Source organism: Myxocyprinus asiaticus, chromosome 40 (genome assembly GCF_019703515.2).
Source record: "Myxocyprinus asiaticus isolate MX2 ecotype Aquarium Trade chromosome 40, UBuf_Myxa_2, whole genome shotgun sequence".
Lineage (NCBI taxonomy): Eukaryota > Metazoa > Chordata > Actinopteri > Cypriniformes > Catostomidae > Myxocyprinus > Myxocyprinus asiaticus.
Genome location: NC_059383.1, coordinates 27,507,891 through 27,531,323, shown reverse-complemented (window position 1 = coordinate 27,531,323; position 23,433 = coordinate 27,507,891). Strand labels below are relative to the sequence as shown.

Below are 23,433 nucleotides of genomic sequence, written 5' to 3'. Positions count from 1 at the left end.
CAAGCATGTGCACTTGAGGGACGAGCGTTGGCACCAGAGTGTGCATCAGCCAGGTGCAGTTTCAGTCTCTCCCCCGCAACTCATAGAAGAGGCACTGACTGCACAGAGAAATGCCAGTTTTGGAGTTTGTAGTTATTTAAATGATCTGCTTCCGTATTATTTGAACTTTAATAAATGCAGTTATATTTAATGCGTTATAGCTTTAAGATGTAATACGGGGTGTTTCCTTTAAAGAGCTCTGGCTCCGCTTATTCCACAGTGAGTGCGCTTCTGTATTTACTTATTTGGTATTTTTATATAATTCCATCGTACGATGCGATCTACATAACCTGAAGCTGTTTGGAAAGTTTAGAGTGCATCTGGACTGTGAGCTGTGTAATTCTAACTCTCCTCAGTCAGGCGTGAGCTGCACTGCTGCTCTCGCGCGTCATCATTAGGGTTTAATATGATCTTATGTTACGTTAAATGAGATCAAACAACTATTCGACAATGACATTTTTTTGTATACAGTTTTTTTATTCAATAGTCAATAACGTCGACTAATCGTTTCAGCCCTAATTCAAAGTCAGCATGAAATCAAATCGACCCTTGCAATATTTAATAACTTGCTCTTCCTCTGAAACATTTTTCTTTCCAAAGAGAAATCTTTTAAATATGGCAGTATATGTAAAACACATATGGAATATATGTTCTTATACTGTATGTTTTTTCTGATATAAGTCACAAAAACTTGTACATACTGTATGTGGAATCAATCTATTTCAAAATACTACACAAATGGCCATTTTAATATATGTAACGGATGCACTGACGGCCAAAAGTTTGGAATAATGTACAGATTTAGCCGTTTTGGAAGGAAATTGGTACTTTAATTCACCAAAGTATCATTCAACTGATCACAAAGTATAGTCAGGACATTACTGATATTTAAAAAATAAATAAATAAATAAAAAAAATAAATATAATATATATATATATATATGTAATCTTGGTGAGTTTCCCGGACACACTGCCGCTCGGTCCTCCACCAGCCGAGAGGCCCTCACTCGCGGTGCCATGCGATGGTACTGGACGCTCCTCGGTGGACGGCTCGATACTCCGCCTCCTGGCGGGCGGCGATGTCTCCTCCGTTACGGCGCCCGGCAGCGAACTCCCCGTTCCATCGGTCTGCCTGCTCCTCCCACATCATGGCGTATGGCAGCAGGTCTGGTCTCGGGCGAACGGTGGCAACCCCTCCATCCCCTCACGGACGGCAGCCACCCCTCCACGACTCAGGAGCACGGCAGCGAGCTCTCCATCCCACCTGTCATTCAATCACTCCAGCACCACCGCCTGGGGCAGCCACTGGCAGTCGCCGCTCCCTCGTGCTGCCTGACCCCCTCAGCAGCGAGTGCTCTCCGACAACGTGTCCCTCCTTCCGTCCCGGGTTTTGGCACCAGTGTAAAGACTCCACAATCAGAAGGGAAGGAGGACACAGGAAAGCGTGTTTTTCCAGACTCAGGTAAGGCTTTTAATCGGCCACTTCAATGCTTTACAGCTTCACAAACTAAGTCTCAGAGGCACATAGGCACTCAACTCATTAGCTTGACATAGGTAAACACATTAGCTTCATAAACATAAACAAATCAGCCTCCACGATCACTGTAGACTCTCTCGTGTCAGACCCTCTCGCTCTTTTGGCGGTGGCATGGCTGTTTATATGCTACTCTTCCCATGCTCACTGGAATTAGAGACAGGTGTTAGACATAATTTAGCTCAGGTGTAAGCGCCCTTACCGCTCTCTCTCTCCGGACGGGCGCTCAACCACGCCCCCGCTGCCACATGCACCATCACTATTTGAAAAAAGTCATTTTTCATCAAATCTAGACAGGCCCCATTTCTAGCAGCCATCACTCCAACACCTTATCCTTGAGTAATCATGCTAAATTGCTAGGAAATCACTTGCCATTATATCAATCCCAGCTGAAAGCTATTTGGTTCGTTAAATTAAGCTTAACATTGCTTTTGTGTTTGTTTTTGAGTTGTCACAGTATGCAATAGACTGGCATGTCTTAAGGTCAATATTAGGTCAGAAATGGCAATAAAGAAACAGCTTTCTCTAGCAATTCGTCAGTCAATCATTGTTTTGAGGATTGAAGGCTATACAATGCTTGAAATTGCAAGAAATGGAAGATTTCATACAAAGCTGTACACTACAGTCTTCAAAGACAAAGGACAACTGGCTCAAACAAGGACAGAAAGAGATGTGGAAGGCCAGATGTATAACTAAACAAGAGGAAAAGAACATCAGAGTCTCTATTTTGAGAAATAGACTCCTCACATGTCCTCAGCTGACAGCTTCATTGAATTCTACCCGCTCAACACCAGTTTCATGTACAACAGTAAAGAGAAGACTCAGGGGTGCAGGCCTTATGGGAAGAATTGCAAAGAAAAAGCCACTTTTGAAACAGAAACAGAAAAACAAAAAGAAAAGGTTAGAGTGGGCAAAGAAACACAGACATTGGACAACAGATAATTGGAAAAGAGTGTAATGGATCTTAACCTCATTGAGCATTTGTGGGATCAGCTAGACTGTAAGGTGCATGAGAAGTGCCCGACAAGAAAGCCACATCTATGGCAAGTGCTAGAGGAAGCGTGGTGTGAAATGTCACCTAAGTATCTGGACAAACTGACAGCTAGAATGCCAGAAGATCTGCAAAGCTGTCATTGCTGCACTTGGAGGATTTTTTGATGAGAACTCTTTGAAGTAGTTTAAGAAGTTCAGATTTATTTTTATTTTTTTTCAAATTGTAATAGTAATTTTTCACGTTATTAATGTCCTGACTATACATTGCGATCAGTTGAATGCCACTTTGGTGAATAAAAGTACCAATTTCTTTTCATAAGAGCAAAATCTGTACATTATTACAAACTAATAATGCCAGTGTCTTTTCCTAAATACTAGTGGAACTTAAATATGTACATATATGCTCAAATGTATGAACTTTTAATTTATTCAGTATATATGTTCATATATAGCCATACTGTATATCAGATTTCTGAATGGGCTTTTCCACTGACTTCAAATAAGCCATTGATAATGTTATCTAATAGGGGTGGGCGATATGACCAAAATCTTATATCACGATATGAGTAATTTTATATCACGATAACGATATACTGTATATCACGATATAGTAATTTTTTTTCTCTAGAAAACCAATAAAAATTGGTTATATAATAAATAACCACATTGTAATGCCTATTTTTGTAAAATATAGTCAGTGAAATAAATACTTTCTAAATGAACACTACTTCCTCTTATATAATTTTCTCTTTATTTAGAACTTGACAAAGTTAAAAATAAAATAACCAATCAGTTTTAAATCAACCTTACCATAATACTCAATTTCACATTATGCCACATTTCAGTCTGATATGTTGTTGACCAATATTATTATAAACTTTCCTCAAGAAACTGAAGGTCTTTTCAAAGCAAAGTAACAAAGAAAATATTACATAATGTTAGTAAAAAATACACAATGAAGATAACACGTCTTGCAGAAAATTAATTTAAAATATATTTATAAACACTTCTTGGAGCGCATATTTTGGCTTTCATAATATTCTTTAGCGTGCTTCGTTTTAAGGTGTTAAAACAAATAGTTTGTATTACCACAAGTGATTATTGTTGCATGACAGTTTGCAGATTACATTTTTCTAATCTGTGTCAGCTTTTGTGAACCAGGTGTCGCACCTGTTTTAATAACAAGCTCCCCTTAATTTTCTTAACTTTTCTTTTGATCACATCAGCAAAAATTCATCAAATGATGGAGATGTACAGATGCGTGGTGTAGTCAAGCGCACTTCGGCATGTTAAAGAGATGATCCAGGTGTCCGGATCACAGTGACGCTGTCCCGGCAGAGTGTATCAGTCAGATCTCAGTGGACATCTGCATCCTAAGCTGTAGAGCGCTCAGAAATGGCCCGCAAAATCAGAATTGCAAAGAATCAGCCACAAGTTTGTGGGCGTGTTTGCGCCATTGTCTGATCAGCATAGTTCCTTTAGTGAATCTGGCATTAAACCAGCGAGCGCAAATAACTGCCGAATTCATTCCCCGCTCAAGCCTGGTTTCAGTTTCACATGAAGCGTGCCAACTGATAGAAAAGGTCACGCTGCGCACATGGATATTTACATATCACAATATACACGATATACAGTGAAGTCAGAAATTTACATACACTTTGGGTGAAGTCATTAAAACTCGTTTTTTAACCACTCCACAGATTTCATAATAGCAAACTATAGTTTTGGCAAGTGGTTTAGGACATCTACTTTGTGCATGACACAAGTAATTTTTCCAACAACTGTTTACAGACAGATAGTTTCACTTTAAATTGACAATATCACAGTTCCAGTGGGTCAGAGGTTTACATACACTGTTAACTGTGCCTTTAACCAGCTTGGAAAATTCCAGAAAATGATGTCAAGCCTTTAGACAATTAGCCAATTAGCTTCTGATAGGAGCTGTATTGAATTGGAGGTGTACCTGTGGATGTATTTTAAGGCCTACCTTAAAACTCAGTGCCTCTTTGCTTGACATCATGGGAAAATAAAAAGAAATGAGCCAAGACCTCAGAAAAAAAATCGTGGACCTCCACAAGTCTGGTTCATACTTGGGAGCAATTTGCAAATGCCTGAAGGTACCACGTTCATCTGTACAAACAATAGTACGCAAGTATAAACACCATGGGACCATGCAGCCATCATACCGCTCAGGAAGGAGATGCATTCTGTCTCCTAGAGATGAACGTAGTTTGGTGCAAAAAGTGCAAATCAATCCCAGAGCAACAGCAAAGAACCTTGTGAAGATGCTGGAGGAAACAGGTAGACAAGTATCTATATTCAGAGTAAAACGAGTCCTATATCAACATAACATGAAAGGCTGCTCAGCAAGAAGAAGCCAATGCTCCAAAACCACCATAAAAAAGCCAGACTACAGTTTGCAAGTGCACATGGGGACAAAGATTTTACTTTTTGAAGAAATGTCCTCTGGTCTAATGAAACAAATATTTAACTGTTTGGCCATAATGACCATTGTTATGTCTGTAGGTAAAAGGGTGAGGCTTGCATGCCAAAGAACACCATCCCAACCGTGAAGCATGGGGATAGCAGCATCATGTTGTGGGGGTGCTTTGCTGCAGGAGGGACTGGTGCACTTCACAAAATAGATGGCATCATGAGGAAGGAAAATTATGTGGATATATTGAAGCAACATCTCAAGACATCAGCCAAGAAGTTAAAGCTTGGTCGCAAATGAGACTTCCAAATGGACAATGACCCCAAGCATACCTCCAAAGTTGTGGCAAAATGGCTTAAGGACAACAAAGTCAAAGTATTGGAGTGGCCATCACAAAGCCCTGTTCCCAATCCGATAGAAAATTTGTGGGCAGATCTGAAAAAGCATGTGCGAGCAAGGAGGCCTACAAACCTGTCAGTTTTGTCTGGAGGAATGGGCCAAAATTCCCGCAACTTATTGTGAGAAGCTTGTGGAAGGCTACCCAAAACATTTGACCCAAGTTAAACAATTCAAAGGCAATGCTACCAAATACTAACAAAGTGTATGTAAACTTCTGATCCACTGGGAATATGATGTAAGAAATAAAAGCTGAAATAAATCATTCTCTCTACTATTATTCTGACATTTCACATTCTTAAAATAAAATAGTGATCCTAACTGACCTAAGACAGGGAATGTTTTCTACGATTAAGTGTCAGGAATTGTGAAAAACTGAGTTTAAATGTATTTGGCTAAGGTGTATGTAAACTTCTGACTTCAACTGTAGCAATATCTCTGTCAACTGACACTTTATATCGTCGCCATGATATATATCGTCATATCGCCCAGCCCTATTATCCAATAAGGAATTTAGGTAGCAAAAAGCTATTTAGACATTGTTTTAGCAAACTTGCATTCATGTCTGGCTCCATTCTGGTATAGAACAGCAATTTTTCACGATCCAATCATTTCCCAAAGTTACACCCTGTATTTTTTCTCATTGAATATAATTTTTCACTCTGAAATGCATCACACTACTAGTAAAATAGGTAAAATAGGTTGCGATCAGGGTGGATTGCAATTTAAAAAAGCATGGTAATACCATGGGACTTTTTTGTAAGGGTAGTGTAAAATGGTATAGATTATACAGAAAATGCAAACACAAAATATTCTGAAATATTGAGTATACTAACTAAATATGAGTATTAAAAATATCCCTTTCCCACTTCTGTGTGACCCATAGATTTACCGGCTCCCGGAGTCTCTTTCCCTGTCTTTCTCCTGCTATGTTTCTGTGGTTGTATAACAACGCCCACACACCCCATATAGATCTACAATGCTGCAGTGGTTGGCCATGTAAAGAGCCTCATCTCAATGAATGTTGTGGTTGTGAATAAGCAAAGCTTTTCTGAGCAGCTGCAGAACCAGGGGCCAAACTAGAGGGTGGGGATCGGGTAGCCGTGTCTGCTTGAATTAGTCCCGGATTGTGGCATGCTTTCTTTCTCTCATTCTCTCTCTCTCTCTGCCCAAGACCATCTCCTTCTTTTGCTGTTCTTTGACTTGATCCATTCATGTAAATCAGAAGTAGAATTCCTGGATTTGATACGTGTCCTGCTTTAACTCACATTCCTGTGAGAATTTCATCTGATAATGCCTTGACAGTCTAATCTTTGCCACATTAAATCTTTGTTTAATCAGCCATGACTGAGCACCAAACATAACTGACATTTTTTTACTCCCAGTTTCAGTGTTTAGCCACTTCATTGGTCTGTTAAAGGAATAGTTCACCCAAAAATGAAAATTCTGACGTTATTTATTCGCCCATCCTTTCTTTCCATGGAGCACAAAAAGAGGATATTAGGCAGAATGTTAGCCTCAGTCACTATTCACTTTCATGGCATCTTTTTTTTCATACAATGAAATGAATGGTGACTGAGGAAAACATGAGTAAATTAATAAATGATGACACAATTTTCATGTTTGGGTGAACTATGCCTTTAGATGTCCCTTGAGCAGGGGTTAAAAAAATGTCATTTCATTTGAGATAGTAGAACATGATGGCTAAAATGTTCCCAAATGTATATGCGGATATTCTACATGTTGTAATCTTACGGGAGGTCATCATGGCCACATTTTGTAGGCAATGGAGTGTGCAATGCTCTTGTGTGCTGTAGATGTCATGTAGTGGGTGGCACTATGGTTGACAGACAGGGTATCTGACAAGAAAGTTCAAATGCTCCTCTAGATGCTGTAGAGCAAACCTGCCACCTGATACGCTGTGACATATGAGTCAGTAAGGAAGGGACAGGATACTTAGTCAAAGACACTCATGGAGTTCAGCCAGGTTGTGGCACTTTGGAAGCTGACAGGGATTGACAGCTGTGTTAAACTGTCAAATGAGATGATCTGAAATGGCTTCTCAGGTTGTTTTCATGCATTTAAGAGTAGATACATTGTGATGAGATATATTATCAAGCCTTGGGATTCAAAAGGATTTGACTCTTGTCTCTTTAGAAGTGAGACAGATCTCATTGCCTTTTTTGAAGACCCCTGAAATCGCTTGATAAGTTCAGTTATCTGTCCTGTGTTCATGTATTTCCTATTGAAACATTAAGTCTGGCCAGTACATATCGAAGAGCTTGTCAATTTTTTTAGGCTTTAGTTATGATAAAGCCATGAACCATGATTTGCTACTTGCTGGTCGGTTGCAGGGGGAGGGAAATTCCTATTCTAGAGAGCTTTTGATGGACACAAATCTGTGTAGGTGAAGATAATTTATCAATATTTTTGGTCTGTTTTCCTGGGAAAGACAATACATTTTAAATGCTTATATGTTTAGGAGTACACGACCATCTGCTGTAGATAGCCTACATTCTGAGCCCCCAAAGTTGCCATGTCTCTCTTTCTGACTTAATTTTCTAAGCATGTTTATCCAAAAAAAGAAGCATTAAAAATGTCAGCGATCCAATTAGAAGGGTAATTTACCAACAAATTGAATCCTGCTTTTTAGTAATAGCTGATAGTGCAATTCTCCTTGAAGTATTGATTAATTTTTGATGCATTCTGTGTTAGGTGAATTTGAGATGTGGGTGCGTCTTTTAATGGTTCCTATACCACAGCCATTGATGGATGACAAAGTGAGCTCCCATCTTTAGTCCATACAGGCTAAAGAGATTTATGTCTTATGCTTATGCGAGTGCATCGCCCGAGTGTTACAGCTTATGAACTCTCTAATCAGCCACAAGTATGCACCCTGTTGTCCACAAGAAGATTTGTATATTGATCTCCTTTCTTTGTCCAAAATCGTTCTATGCAGTTCTGTACATCTTATTATAATTGCTCGTTTTTGCATATTGGATGGATGGATGGTTATATGGATGGAGAGATGGATGGATGGATGGATGGATAAATGGTAGGATGGATGGATGGATGGTTGAATGGATGGATAAATGGACAGAGAAATGGATGGATGGATAAATGGTTGGTTGGATGGATGGATGGATAAATGGATGGAGAGATGGATGGATGGTTGGAAGGATAACTGATGGATGGATCTGAGTGCATCGCCTGAGTTTTACTGCTTATGAATTCTCTAATCAGCCACAAGTATGCACCCTACTGTCCACAAGGAGATTTGTATATTGATCTTCTGGTTTCTTTGTCCAAAATCGTTCTATGCAATTCTGTACATTTATTATTATTGTTAGTTTTTGCATATTGGATGGATGGATGGATGGATAATGGATGGAGAGATGATGGATGGATGGATGGATGGATGATAGATAGATAGATGATAGATAGATAGATATAAGATAGATATAAAGATAGATAAATAGAATCTTCATGTCTATATTACTCTCTATAACGCCTATATTCTGCAATTCCCTTTCCTCTTTTTCCTCATAACAGAAGAATGAGCTTCAGGATGCTTTGCTGGAGAGCAAACGGCTCAATCGTGAGCTGCTCAGTCACATCCTGAAGACCACGCAGTACGAAAAGGTAGGAGATGATCATCACACACCAGCTGAGCTCATCAGATCTATGGCTTCTCATTACACAGCTCTTCTAGAAACATGTGCCTAAAGGGTGCTTCTCTTCATCTCATCACCGATATTGACCTAATCCCATCCCTGTCGGGTCAATATGTCCACCTTGTTTGTTTTGACCAGATTTGGCTCAAAGAGACTGAATGAACGTATGCATTTATTATGGTTTGAAATCAGCCTCCATGTAGTCTCAACTCCTACATTTTAAGCCAAGCCTATAATAATGTTTGTATAGTACCATATTAAGGTATTTACATACTTTTTTTATGATGCTTACATTGCAACCTTTAAAATAATCATCATTGATTTACAAAGTAATGTACTTGTTATGAATATACTATATAGTAAATTTTATGTGGGAAGGACAATAAAACATTTAGCTGATCTTCAGCTTGTTACATTTAGTTTTAGTTGAAGTTAATATCATTTAATTCATATTATAATTTTTTCACAAAAAAAGAAAAAATAGTTTGAGATAAAACAATAAATGGTGGACCCCCTGAATTGGAATGATATGGAATGTCTTCATGCAGTATCAGTCTTAGATGGCATGTCCATGGATTGCCCACAGTCTGTTCAATGACAGTTTGGTGCATATTGCCAGGGTTGGTGAGTAACGGAATACATGTAACGGGATTACGTATTTAAAATACAAAATATTAGTAACTGTATTCCACTACAGTTACAGTTTAAATCATTGGTAATTAGAATACAGTTACATTCAAAAAGTATTTTGATTACTGAAGAGATTACTTTGCATTTTATTGTCATTTGTTTCATTTAATATTTAGTCCTTTCATATAAATGATGCGATCCAAAGTGCATTTGAACAGCGGTTAAACACTTTCTTATGATGTGTTCATACAAGCAGACAGAGAAGTAAGTTTGAAGTTTGGAGCAGAAGAAATAGAAATAAACCATTTTATTAGCTAAATGCTATTTCTAGCCATTTTACATGCACATGTTATAAGGCACGATCATATTTATTTATCAATAAAATTCACGTTGGATCATGATTTCTTTTTTTCTAGGGTGACCTTTGATATTAGGGAAAAAAATCATATTCTTGATAATAATTTTTGTATTGTTTTCCTGTAAAAATATCTAAAAATCCTTAAAACAAGATCAATTTGATTTATCTTGTTTTAGAAACAACACTGCATAAGATATTTTGGTTTTTCAGAGAATGTATTTTTAATGTGTATTTTGTCTTACTGTACTGGCAGAGTTTTTATAGTCAAAACAAGTGAAAAAAATCTACCAGTGCTGAAGAAGTAATCCAAAGTATTTAGAATACGTTACTGACCTTGAGTAATCTAACTGAATACGTTACAAATTACATTTTACAGCATGTATTCTGTAATCTGTAGTGGAATACATTTCAAAGTAACCCTCCTAGCCCTGCATACTGCACACAAAACTAGTTGCACATAGAAGCACTTGTGAACATCACAAGGTCTTAACAGATTGCCTGACTGCTACACAGCTTCCCGGAGTCAGAGTGCACAGGGTTTTATCAGTACACCTGGAAACAAAGTCAGTGTTTGCAGACACTTCGAATCCATTATTTGAATGAGTTTTTTCAGTGCAGGTTTATCATTATGGTATTATGTATTTCAAATTCACCTGGCCTTGAATAGTGCTAACAACTACTGTAAACAAACGTGTCATTTTACATGTCTATCACATGGTTTTGCCCTGTTAAAGTGGGTGAATCTTGGCCAGAATAAGCTGCAAAGTAGACCAAACTTTGTGTTGCTAGTCAATAGGCTTTTCCCCTCTCTCTCCCCTTAATTTCATGTGTCTCTACTACTGTGTCTATCAATAAAATGTGGCAAAAAATCTAGATTTGCTTGGCCAGCCTCCATAGAAATTTTGCGACACGCATTTTGACAAGCACATTGGAGTTCATCAGAAAGTGGAAGCCTAAATCTAGTTCAGTGAAACTCAATCTCATTGTGGAGGAAATCCAGTGTCACCCATATATGGGTGTCAGTGAATACTGTAACTGATCTCTCCTCAGATATTTATGCTCTGCAGAGAGAGTGGATATTGTGCTAACACAGGACTGCTGAGAGTGGCAGGCCTTGGCGTTCATTGTGTAAATAGTGTCATTTTATCTGGCACTTTTTGCCAAGCAGCCAGTGCACAGTTTGGCAGTCTCTCCCCGAGTGATCCACAAGCTGCTCCTCTCCTCGAACAGCAAAAAGGGGCCATCTGTCACAACCCCAGACAAGCGTCTGAGATAAAATGTCTTCTGTTTAATCAGGTAGTGCCGTCCGCTCTTAATTCACGTCCCCTCAATGATCAAAGGTTCATTTTCCAGCATTCCAGGGCTGCCAAGGTGCTAACAAGGCAGAGGAGAGTAGGTAAATAAGCCCAAGTGGATGGGTCAGTTTGTGACACATTTCAGCACCAGCCGCAATCTCATATACCGATTTTAGAGATCAGTATGAGATGTGAATCAACCTCACAATTTCTTGGAGCTTGAAAGAATGAAGTGTCTCCTAATAAATGAGAAAGAATATGAACGTGTGCCAGTGCAATGTTGCCGCTGTGTTATATTGGTTGCTGGATGTTGATTTGTGGATGGAATTTCTGTTTGGCTGTGTCCTAAATTGTCCCTCATGGCACTCATCAGGTGATTGGTTGTGTTTTGCTCAGCTTTGCCAGCTTTTGTGAGTCAAGGCAAGTAATGCATCTTTATTCTTTGAACTGTTGCCTTAGATACAAATCATCTCATTTTTATTATATGCCCTCCAGTATACCTTAGAGTTATGCTTCAAGTCGAACAAAGAATCACTGTATCTATTATGCAGGTGAAAAAGAACCACTGCCGAAATCAAAATGAAAAAGATTGCGTAGATCCACAATCACTGTACAATGCGTTCTCATGGTCTATTGTATAATACATTCAAGATCTAATACTGTGTCACCTGTTTTGTTCCCTTTGTTGTAGGCATAATTAAATGTCCAACAGCTAAACAAGTCTGGCCAAGGTTCCTCTAATAGCATTGCAATTCATTGTTAAAGTAACAGTTATGTAAGTTGAGCTGATCACACTTTCGTGCGTCAGACCTATTAAGAATTGCAGTCGTCTTTTTGCAGTCATATTGTCCTCATTTGTTTCACTTCGTAGGTGAAGTCAGACTATGATCAGCTCAGAAAGACGTTTGGTTGTGTGAGTCAAGAGAGAGACTTGGCCAAGCAGGAGAAAGCTCAGCTCCAATACAAACTGGAGAACCTTGAGCAGGTTAAGGATGTCTCCATTATAGCTCTGTTTTTATTTTTCTCACATTCTCACAGTTATTTTCTACATTCATCAATGGTACTATCCCATCTTATTTTGGCGTCACTAAATGAAATTGCAAAAATAATGACTGTTTGTAATGTATTGGGCTTTCTTCAAATTATGGGACTTGTTTTTGCCAGCATCTTGTTGTTGCTGACTGATTGTTCAATAAAGTGTTGCACACTTTTATCTTTTGTATTGACTGTCTGTGTCATGTGTCTCCAAGTGGAAAAAAAGTTCTCAACGAGACATGATCAACACATCTTAAAAAGAAGAAATGTGTATTTGTCCTTGCTACCTTTCTCATTATTGACTATTTAATGTAGAAGAGAAGAGAAGAGAAGAGGAGTGGAAAGTTAAGTGTTTTCTACTTTATTAGTAGAGATTTGCTACAAGGGGTTAGGGGTTTTAACCCTATCCTTAGTATTAACTTTGGTGGATAACTCATCCTGCCCCTGTTGTGCTACAGACATGAATAATTCCTCAAATAATGTGACTCATTGAGAAAAGGTCACCATTACTTTTTTTAAGTGATCATCTTAGTTTTTTCTACTTGGTGGATGATAAAATGGGTGAAAAATCATAGTTTGTGGAGAAGAATATCCTAAAGACTTGGGGTGGGGGGATTTGACTTGGACTTGTAAATAACAACCTAGCAACCACACAGAAAACTATAGCACCCACCTACTATCACCCCAACAACCTTAGCAACCGCATAGCAATGTGCTCCCAAACACTTAGAAAATCTTAGTGATCCAGAACAGCCTAGCATAAAAGTAGTTAGTTTTGCATGGGCAAGCACCACACACATTTTCTTCAGAAACTATAAATATCTAGCTTATAGATGGGACCATCATCACTTAGTTAAAAGAACTTAGTTGCTCCTATTTTCTAAAGCTGATCCCTAGCATTTTAATGATGATGAAAAACATTGTGTGCACATGTGTGCATGTGTCTGTGTGTCTGTGTGTGTGTGTGTGTGTGCGCGCTTACACTTCTAACAACCTCACCAAAGAAGAGAGGCTTTGCCTCTTTTGAAGAAGAGAGAGAAAAAGACAGTTAAAGAAATAGGGAGAAAAGATTTGAGACTGTGGTGATGTGGGCATGGCCGAGTGACGTCTGTGGAGAGCAAGGCCGGGAGAAGGAGAACGATAAGGATTGACACCTGTGGGAAATGATCTCTAACAGCTGTTCTGTGTTTCAGTGAGGGGGATAAAAAGGGTGTCCAGACTGCACAGAGGAGAGAGAGAGAGAGACTCATGTGCTCATGCATTTTATGTTGTGCTGAAAAGCAGTTTGTTGGTTGATGCTGAAAAGTGTTGAAATAAAACCTGGCTCCCGTTTCCTCCTCCAGAAAGAACTCAAGAAAGTCAGAGATTTGTCACACAGACCTTATAAGCTTCTTTATGATTCAAAGCTTTACAACACATTTGATTTGCTTAAAACTGGCTCCTGTCCGATTTAACCCCTTCCTGAATAAAGGAGACACTGAGTTCAGGAATTTTGAGGTCAAAGAGTCCACTGAAATCTGATGCCCCCCTAACATATTCATGTTATTCTCAGTTTTCTGCATTTTCACAGAACACGTTATATTTACCGAGTGCTGCTCCATCAATCGCTGTTGGTGTCATCACTCACTGTCACTACTGCATTAAACGTGTCTGCTAAAGCGCCTGGGTGGTTATTGATGGAATGTCTTTTCCCTAATCTTTTGAAGTCCACAGCCTGAAACCATCATGTTAGAACAGTGATTAATGCTATGCCATAAGATTAATTTTTAAAGCTGAAGTGTGTAATTTCTGCACTACTAGCGGCACCAAACAGAATTGTAAAAATAATGACTGTTTTCCAACAGGTTTCGGCCATTGTTTGGATAAACAGATAGGTCCATCCCAAATTCACACCATTTGTTGGGCCAGTGTTGCTATGTAAGGCTGGTTGGGATACTCAAACACACAGAGCAATCTTTTGATAGCACCACAGAGCTGCATTGTTTACACTTTTGGGGAGAATCAACCAGCAAATGGCTCCCATAAAGTTGTCACTGTATGTTAAGTTGGGGTTTTTAAATGATACACATCACCTTGAAGAAAGCAGGAGGTTCCATATTTACATTTATTCATTTGGCAGATGCTTTTATCCAAAGTGACTAGAATGCATTAATGGTGTTTATTTTATCAGTGCATTTGTTCCCAGGGATATGAACCCACAATCTTGACTTGCATCTGTGGCACCATGCTCTACCACCACTTGCTATGCTTTTGTGCAAAAGTGACAAACATGTCCCAATGTTCTATTTCTATTTCTCTCTCTTTCTCTGTGTTTGTATCGCTCTTTCTCAGCATATGCGAGAGGCTGCAGACCGGTGGCAGCAGTTGGAAGCAGATCATGAGCAGGCCCTGGCTTTCCTCAACTCCAGACAGCAGGAGATCAACCTTCTGCAAAAGGTAAGGGCCTCAGTGAATGCCCAACATACACGCAGATACTTTTCACAGCACAAATTAATGTTCAAACAGCAGCAGAATATGGTTGTCAGTCCTGTTTGGAGTGATAAATGTGGTTCTATTCATACATATTTCGGTTAGTTACTTATAACTCAATGCTGTCTCATGGGCTGACTTTGATTACTTGTTCATACAGATATAATTCAATCTGCTCCGGTCTGCTGTTGTATGCACAGGACTATTCGAGAGTCACACCTGTTAGCAAATACAGTTGCCAATCCTAAACATTGACTTTGTGAACGTAGTCTATGTCTAACAAGTAAGACTAAGAGTATTTTCTACTGACATGTAAGTAATAGAAAATTTGGCAAATTAGAGCTGAATAAAATCAGTTCAATGACATTATAGGACCATGGCTGCAGACGTGTTTGCTCTCTTTGTGTCCTTTTAGGAAAGAGCAGCGACAGGCAAACAAAGCAATTAGAGCAGACAGCAGACACTGCATCACTGCAGATCCCTAGGGAGGGTTTCTTGACAGAGCTGTCACCTTACTAACACACACAAACAGATGCACAATTACACAGGTGTAAATTAACAAATTACTCGCTTATATAACTTGCATATCAATCATAGCTTCTCTGTTTCCTGAATATGTGTATCTCTAAACCCTTCTTTGCTGATCACTGACATACATTGTGTTTTGGATGCTTGTCCTCAGACTTCTTGACTAGCTTAACCAGCAAGGCTACCTTGGTCTATGAGTTTAAAGAGTAGTTCACCCAAAAATGAAAATTCTCTCATTATTTACTCATGACTTTCTTTCTTCACCAGAACACATTTGAAGAAAAAAATCACAGACAGTCAGCATAAACGTCATCCATACGACACCAGTTGTAAAATGAATGTCTTTTAAAGCAACACAATCACTTTTGGTGCGAAAAAGATAAATATTTAAGTACTTTTTTAAACTCTAAATTATGCTTCCGGTGATCAGCAGTACGTGCGTGACATAATTGCATTGGCATTGAAACACGTGAGAACTGCCGTACGTGTGTCACAGCCGGAAGTTCAGCGCTGTTTACAAGTGAGAAGGAGGAATGCTGTACAGTAGCTTGGTTGGTTTTGGTTTAGATCTGTATTTATCTGTTCCTTTACTCATAATGGTGCATTTGTGTGCTTATCCTGGATGTGATGGAACATGAGATAACGTTGGTATCATGGCAACACGAATACGTCACACGAGAGACCGATTGGACTCCACCATCTCGTGAAGCTTATCCTCATGTTGGGTTATAGTTAAAGATCTTTTTTTGCACCAAAAGTGATCATATCACTTTAGAAGACATTAATATAACACCAGGTGTCATAATCGATGAAGTTTATGCTGACTGTCTGTGATTTTTGGAGCTTCAAAAGAGAAATCTTCATTTTCATTTTAAGGACTTACTGAGCTAAGATATTTTTCTATTTTTCTTCAAATGTGTTCTGGTGTAGAAAGTCATACACACCTGGGATATTATGAGGGTGAGTAAATAATGAGATAATTTTCATTTTTGGGTGAACTATCCCTTTAATTAGAAATACTATGCTGAACCACCAGCAAAAATTCATGCTGGTCTAAGATGGAATTTTCAGCAGGAAAGTTGTTCCTGTTTGCCTACAAACAAAGAGGTTTCACTGCAATTGTACTCGGTTATGAGTCACCAATATTTCCCCTAAAAAATGTGACTCAATCACAGTTTTGCCCTGTACATCCTGAATTTCTCCTCTGGGATCAATAAATCTGTGTGTGAAATTAGATGAAGTAGCAAATCTTGGCACAATCATTCATTCAGAATGTGAGATTATAATGTCCACCTGATGTTGCAGTTACTTTCTGAGTTTTAAGTTAGTCATGGTTTTAGTAAACGCAGTTGCATTTGTACTGTCAAAATAAATCGGTTATCTCTTATTTTCAGGTACAGGCTGAAGCTGAGAAAGAACGTGAAGAAGTGGTGCATCTGCTAGAGGTAAAAGATAATCTACTTCATCTCCTTCTTCCTTTTGTCATCCCTCTGTGAAATTTGCACTTCTAGCCTGGTCAGCACAGTCTGAATTTAGTTAAAAAAAGGAAGTGTCTACCCACATTATCTGATAACTGTAGAGAGGACCAGTGCAGCCTGTCTGAGTCCCTCATCTGACCACCATTTCTGACTTTTGGGCCTATTTGAGAAACTTCAGCTTGTCACGAACTGTCAGACATCTGAGGAGAGCTTCAAGACGTCCCCTTCAAGGCATCCTTCCAATGATTCCTTACTTTATGACCCTTATAATTTTTGACTCTCTTAATTTTTTACAGGAATAATTTGCCCCAAAATTATCATTCATTACCCTCTTATCGTTCCAAACTTCTTTGAATTTCTTTCTTCCATGGTACAACAAAGGATACATTTAGCAGAATGTCTGAGATGCTCTCTTTTATACAGTGAAAGTGTATGTGGACCAGGGGCTGTGAATCTCCAAAATTGACAAAATGCACTGTAAAAGCATAATAAAAGTAGTCCATATATTCTATGGGCTATGTTACAAGAGTTTTGAAGCCATATTTTGTGTGAGAAACAGACTGAAGTTTAAGTTGTCACTGGAAATCTTGAAGGTATTGCTTGATACTTTTATGTTCCAAAGAAGGACGTCGTGGTTACTTTCATAACCTCCGTTCGCTGATGGAGGGAACGAGACATTGTGTCGATGTAGTGACACTAGGGGTCACTCTTGGGAGCCCCAAACACCTCTGCTTTTTTAAAAAACAATGCTAATGGGAATTGGCGAGTCTCCCCCGGACATACGGGTATAAAAGGAGCTGGTATGCAACCACTCATTCAGGTTTTGTGCTGAAGAGCCGAGACCAGGTCCCGGCCATTTCAGAGGGTAGTTCAGCGTTGTGGCAAGAGGGACACAACGTCTCGTTCCCTCCATCAGGGAACGGAGGTTACGAAAGTAACCATGATGTTCCCTATCTGTCACTCACTCGACGTTGTGTCGATGTAGTGACACTAGGGGTCCCTATACAAAACGCCACAACTATCTGAACTGTGTTACATGAACTGGCGGTGCGTGATGGGCAGACCGCTGTGTGCCTCAAAGATATCACATGGGGTCGCCTTCGGGGAACCAGCACATGTGGAGCACTTACCTCAGTACAGGGCCTCATTAGCGCACATACTCGGCCGGCAGAGAGTTTCTCCGAAAACTCAACTGCCAGAGGGCTAAGGAGGAAAGTCATCCAGGGATCACAGTCTGTGAACACGACTGGGAGTCAAGAGCGCACATCTTCACCTCAAGGGAGGGGAAAGGCGCTATGCGCAAGTGGTACACCTGGCCAGTTGTCCCGGAACTTACCTGCTTTTGCCTGCCAATTCACGGGATGAGTCCGGCTCAACCCGGAGATTGTAGAACCTCGCAAAAGTGTTGGGTGCTGCCCAGCCCACTGCTCTGCAGATGTCTGCCAAAGAGGTAACACTGGCCAGGGCTCAGGAGGCTGCCACACTCCTGGTAGAGTGGGCTCGTAACCCAGCATGGGGTGGCACGTCCTGAGCCTGATATGCCATCGCGATGGCGTCAATGACCCAGTGGGAGATCCTCTGTTTGGAGACAGCGCTTCCTTTCCGCTGTCCACCAAAGCAGACAAAGAGCTGCTCAGAGCTTCTAAAGCTCTGCGTGCGATCCAAATAGATGCGTAAAGCTCACACCGGACACAGCAATGCCAAGGCTGGGTCTGCCTCCTCCTGGGGCAGCGCTTGCAGGTTCACCACCTGATCCATAAAAGGGGTCGTGGGAACCTTGGGCACATAGCCCGGTCCGGGTCTCAGGATCACGTGAGAGTAACCCAGACCGAATTACGGGCACGATTTGCTGACAGAGAACACCCGCAGGTCCCCTAACCTCTTGATGGAAGTGAGCGCAGTCAGGAGGGCAGCCTTCTAAGAGAGTGCCTTAAGCTCAGCTGACTCCAAGGGCTCAAAGGAAGCTCCCCGTAGACCCCGAAGGACTACAGAGAGTTCCCACGAGGGGACGAGACGCGGTCTGGAGGGTTTCAACTTCCTAGCGCCTCTCAGGAGCCTGATGATCAAGTCGTGCTTCCCCAAGTACTTACCATCTACTGCATCATGGTGAGCCAAAATATCGGCTACATACACCTTCAGGGTAGAGGAGGACAGCCGCCCCTCCAGCCTCTCCTGCAGGAAGGAAAGCACCGATCCAACTGCGCATCTCTGGGGGTCTGAGGAGCGTGAGATCCGAGAACCACGTCAGGGTGCTACTAGGATGATCTGCTCCTCGACCTCCCTGACCTTGCACAGGGTCTGTGCAAGTAGGCTCACTGGGGGAAACGCATATTTGTGTAGTCAAGGGGGCCAGCTGTGTGCCAGCACATCTATACCGAGGGGTGCCTCGGTCAGGGCGTACCAAAGCGGGCAGTGGGAGGATTCCCAGAAAGCAAACAGGTCTACCTGTGCTCGACCGAATCGACTCCAAATCAGCTGGACCACCTGAGGGTGGAATCTCCACTCTCCCCTGAGGGTAACCTGACATGACAGCAGGTCCGCTGCGGTGTTGAGGTCTCCCGGGATGTGAGTGGCTCGTAGCAACTTGAGGCACTGCTGACTCCAGAGGAGTTGTGACATGCAACGGGAGCGTAGACCACCTTGAAGGTTGATGTACGCTACCGTCGCTGTGTTGTCCGTCCGGACCAACATGTGCTTGCCCTGGATCAATGGCTGAAACCTCCGCAGGGCGAGCAGTACTGCAAACAACTCTAGGCAGTTGAGGTGCCAACGCAGCCGTGGGCCAGTCCAGGGGCCGGCGGCTGTTTGCCCGTTGCATATCGTGCCCCAGCCCATCTAGGAGGCATCTGTTGAAACCACGACGTGCCTGGAGACCTGCTCTAGGGGAACCCCTGCCCGTAGAAATGCAAGGTCGGTCCAAGGACTGAAGAGGTGGCGACAGATCGGCGTGATGGCCACGTGATGTGTCCCGCGGCACCATGCCCATCTCGGGACTCGAGTCTGAAGCCAGTGATGAAGCGGTCTCATATGCATCAACCCGAGCGGTGTGGCCGCCGCTGAGGACGCCATATGCCCCAGGAGCCTCTGAAAAGTTTCAGTGGAACCGCTGTCCTCCATCTGAACGCCTTCAGACAGTTCAGCACCGACTGTGTGCGCTCGTTTGTGAGGCGCACCGTCATTGAGACTGAGTCCAACTCCAAACCGAGAAAAGAGATGCTTTGAACTGGGGAGAGCTTGTTCTTTTCCCAGTTGACCCGAAGCCCCAGTCGACTGAGGTGCCAGAGCACAAGGTCCCTGTGTGTGCACAGCAACTCTTGAGAGTGAGCTAGGATTAGCCAGTCGTCGAGATAGTTGAGGATGCAGACGCCCACTTACCTTGTCGTCAGGGTCGACGTAAACCTACAGGCCCTGGACGGGAGCTTCGGGCACCCGTGCCAGGTGGCGGCGCTCTGCGGACACAAGTGCACCGCGAGCGCCTTATCCACCTGGGGGATCACTGAATACCCCCTGGCCGCTTTAGAGCAGGGGAGCTGAAAGACCGGGACTGGGCAGTAAAAGGTGCCTCCCATGACCTTGTCAGCTCCTCATGCACTTCCGGAAAGAAAGGAATGGGGGCGGGGCATGGCCGTGGGCGGCGCCCTGAGCCCAGGAACCAATCGTCAAGCCGTGAGGTTTCAGGGGAGAGTGGAGGGTTCCACTCTAGCCCGACGCTCGTGGCCGCCCGGGAAAGCATGTCCGTCATTTCCGCATCGGCATGAGACTGGGCGACCATTCCCGAAAGAGGAATCCCAGTCGAAGCCTCTGCGTCCGACTGGACAAACCTGCTCTCCGATGCTGCGCTCGATAACTCATTGTCTTCCCGGGCTCCGAACAAGAGGTCGAACTCGCCCCGAGAAGAGCCGGCGGTCTCGTCCGAGCACCCGACCAGGGAAAGCGAGCGTTCTGGGGAATGGGAGGTCCGTGGGGGGATACCCGGCGGAGGTGGTCCCATTGATGTGCCCAAATCGCCCCCAGTGCTAGCCGACGTGGCCTCAAACCCGTAGGTAGAAGGACTGGTGCGGGGAGCCACTGGGGCGCAACGTTGCCATGGTCATGTTCTCGCAATGAGGACATGATCCATCCACGAACAATGTCTCCGCATGGGCAGCGCCCAGACACGTAAGACAGCGATCGTGGCCGTCAGAAGCGGAGAGATAACGCCCGCAACCAGGAATAACACACAAACGGAAAGGCATCTTTAAAAAGACGTTCCGTGTGTGCCGATCTTTTTGTGAATGAAAATATACTCTTTTAGAATATACTCTCTTTATTCGCTCTGCCGAAGCACCCAGGGGCGTTCTCTGCACTCCACGGGTGCAGAGGGGGAGAAGCCGCTGAAATGCGCCGTAAATCCAGCAGTTTTGAGGTGCGTCTTTGGAGGGAAATTGAATTCAGTGCACTGAATACAACCGCTCGGCTCCGAAGAGAAAATCTGAATGAGTGGTTGCATACCAGCTCCTTTTATACCCGTATGTCCGGGGTAGTGGCATGCAAATTCCACTCGCCAATTCCCATTAGCCTTTTTTAAAAAAAGCAGAGGTTTTTGGGGCTCCCAAGAGTGACCCCTAGTGTCACTAAGTCGAGTGAGTGACTGACAGGGAAAGACAATCATACGAATTTTGAAAGACATGAGGGTGAGTAAATGATGACAGAATTTTGTTTTCGTTTTAAGCCATTTTGTTTCATTCTTTTATTCATGTTTATTTTGTGTTACTTTTATCTCTAACCCCTGTCATTCTGATTTGTGTGTGTGTGTGTGTGTGTGTGTGTATATATATATATATATATATATATACACTGTGTGTATATACAGGTGCATCTCAATAAATTAGAATGTCGTGGAAAAGTTCATTTATTTCAGTAATTCAACTCAAATTGTGAAACTCGTGTATTAAATCAATTAAATGCACACAGACTGAAGTAGTGTAAGTCATTGGTTCTTTTAATTGTGATGATTTTGGCTCACATTTAACAAAAACCCACCAATTCACTATCTCAAAAAATTAGAATATGGTGACATGCCAATCAGCTAATCAACTCAAAACACCTGCAAAGGTTTCCTGAGCCTTCAAAATGGTCTAGCAGTTTTGTTCACTAGGCTACACAATCATGGGGAAGACTGCTGATCTGACAGTTGTCCAGAAGACAGTCATTGACACCCTTCAACAAGGAGGGTAAGCCACAAACATTCATTGCCAAAGAAGCTGGCTGTTCACAGAGTGCTGTATCCAAGCATGTTAACAGAAAGTTGAGTGGAAGGAAAAAGTGTGGAAGAAAAAGATGCACAACCAACCGAGAGAACCGCAGCCTTATGAGGATTGTCAAGCAAAATCGATTTAAGAATTTGGGTGAGCTTCACAAGGAATGGACTGAGGCTGGGGTCAAGGCATCAAGAGCCACCACACACAGACATGTCAAGGAATTTGGCTACAGTTGTCGTATTCCTCTTGTTAAGCTGAACCACAGACAATGTCAGAGGCGTCTTACCTGGGCTAAGGAGAAGAAGAACTGGACTGTTGCCCAGTGGTCCAAAGTCCTCTTTTAAGATAAGAGCAAGTTTTGTATTTCATTTGGAAATCAAGGTCCTAGAGTCTGGAGGAAGGGTGGAGAAGCTCATAGCCCAAGTTGCTTGAAATCCAGTGTTAAGTTTCCACAGTCTGTGATGATTTGGGGTGCAATGTCATCTGCTGGTGTTGGTCCATTGTGTTTTTTGAAAACCAAAGTCACTGCACCCGTTTACCAAGAAATTTTGGAGCACTTCAGGCTTCCTTCTGCTGACCAGCTTTTTAAAGATGCTGATTTCATTTTCCAGTAGGATTTGGCACCTGCCCACACTGCCAAAAGCACCAAAAGTTGGTTAAATGACCATGGTGTTGGTGTGCTTGACTGGCCAGCAAACTCACCAGACCTGAACCCCATAGAGAATCTATGGGGTATTGTCAAGAGGAAAATGAGAAACAAGAGACCAAAAAATGCAGATGAGCTGAAGGCCACTGTCAAAGAAACCTGGGCTTCCATACCACCTCAGCAGTGCCACAAACTGATCACCTCCATGCCACGCCGAATTGAGGCAGTAATTAAAGCAAAAGGAGCCCCTACCAAGTATTGAGTACATATACAGTAAATGAACATACTTTCCAGAAGGCCAACAATTCACTAAAAATGTTTTTTTTATTGGTCTTATGATGTATTCTAATTTTTTGAGATAGTGAATTGGTGGGTTTTTGTTAAATGTGAGCCAAAATCATCACAATTAAAAGAACCAAAGACATAAACTACTTCAGTCTGTGTGCATTGAATTTATTTAATACACGAGTTTCACAATTTGAGTTGAATTACTGAAATAAATGAACTTTTCCACGACATTCTAATTTATTGAGATGCACCTGTATATATATATATATATACTACCGGTCAAAAGTTTTGAAATACTTGACTGAAATGTTTCTCATGATCTTAAAGATCTTTTGATCTGAAGGCATATGCTTAAATGTTTGAAATTAGTTTTGTAGACAAAAATATAATTGTGCC

The 23,433-nt window shown here is 41.8% G+C and overlaps 1 protein-coding gene across 6 annotated transcripts in view; it reads left to right on the top strand.

Annotated features, from left to right (window-relative positions):
- Nucleotides 1-23,433, top strand: part of LOC127431074 (RIMS-binding protein 2-like) — a 110,971-nt gene that overhangs the window by 50,726 nt on the left and 36,812 nt on the right. For all 6 annotated transcript variants that reach the window (XM_051681312.1, XM_051681310.1, XM_051681311.1 and 3 more), the window contains 3 exons: nt 8,949-9,038; nt 14,720-14,824; nt 16,780-16,830. In XM_051681312.1, the coding sequence (XP_051537272.1) occupies nt 8,949-9,038; nt 14,720-14,824; nt 16,780-16,830 (246 nt within the window). The remainder of the gene's footprint in view (nt 1-8,948; nt 9,039-14,719; nt 14,825-16,779; nt 16,831-23,433) is intronic.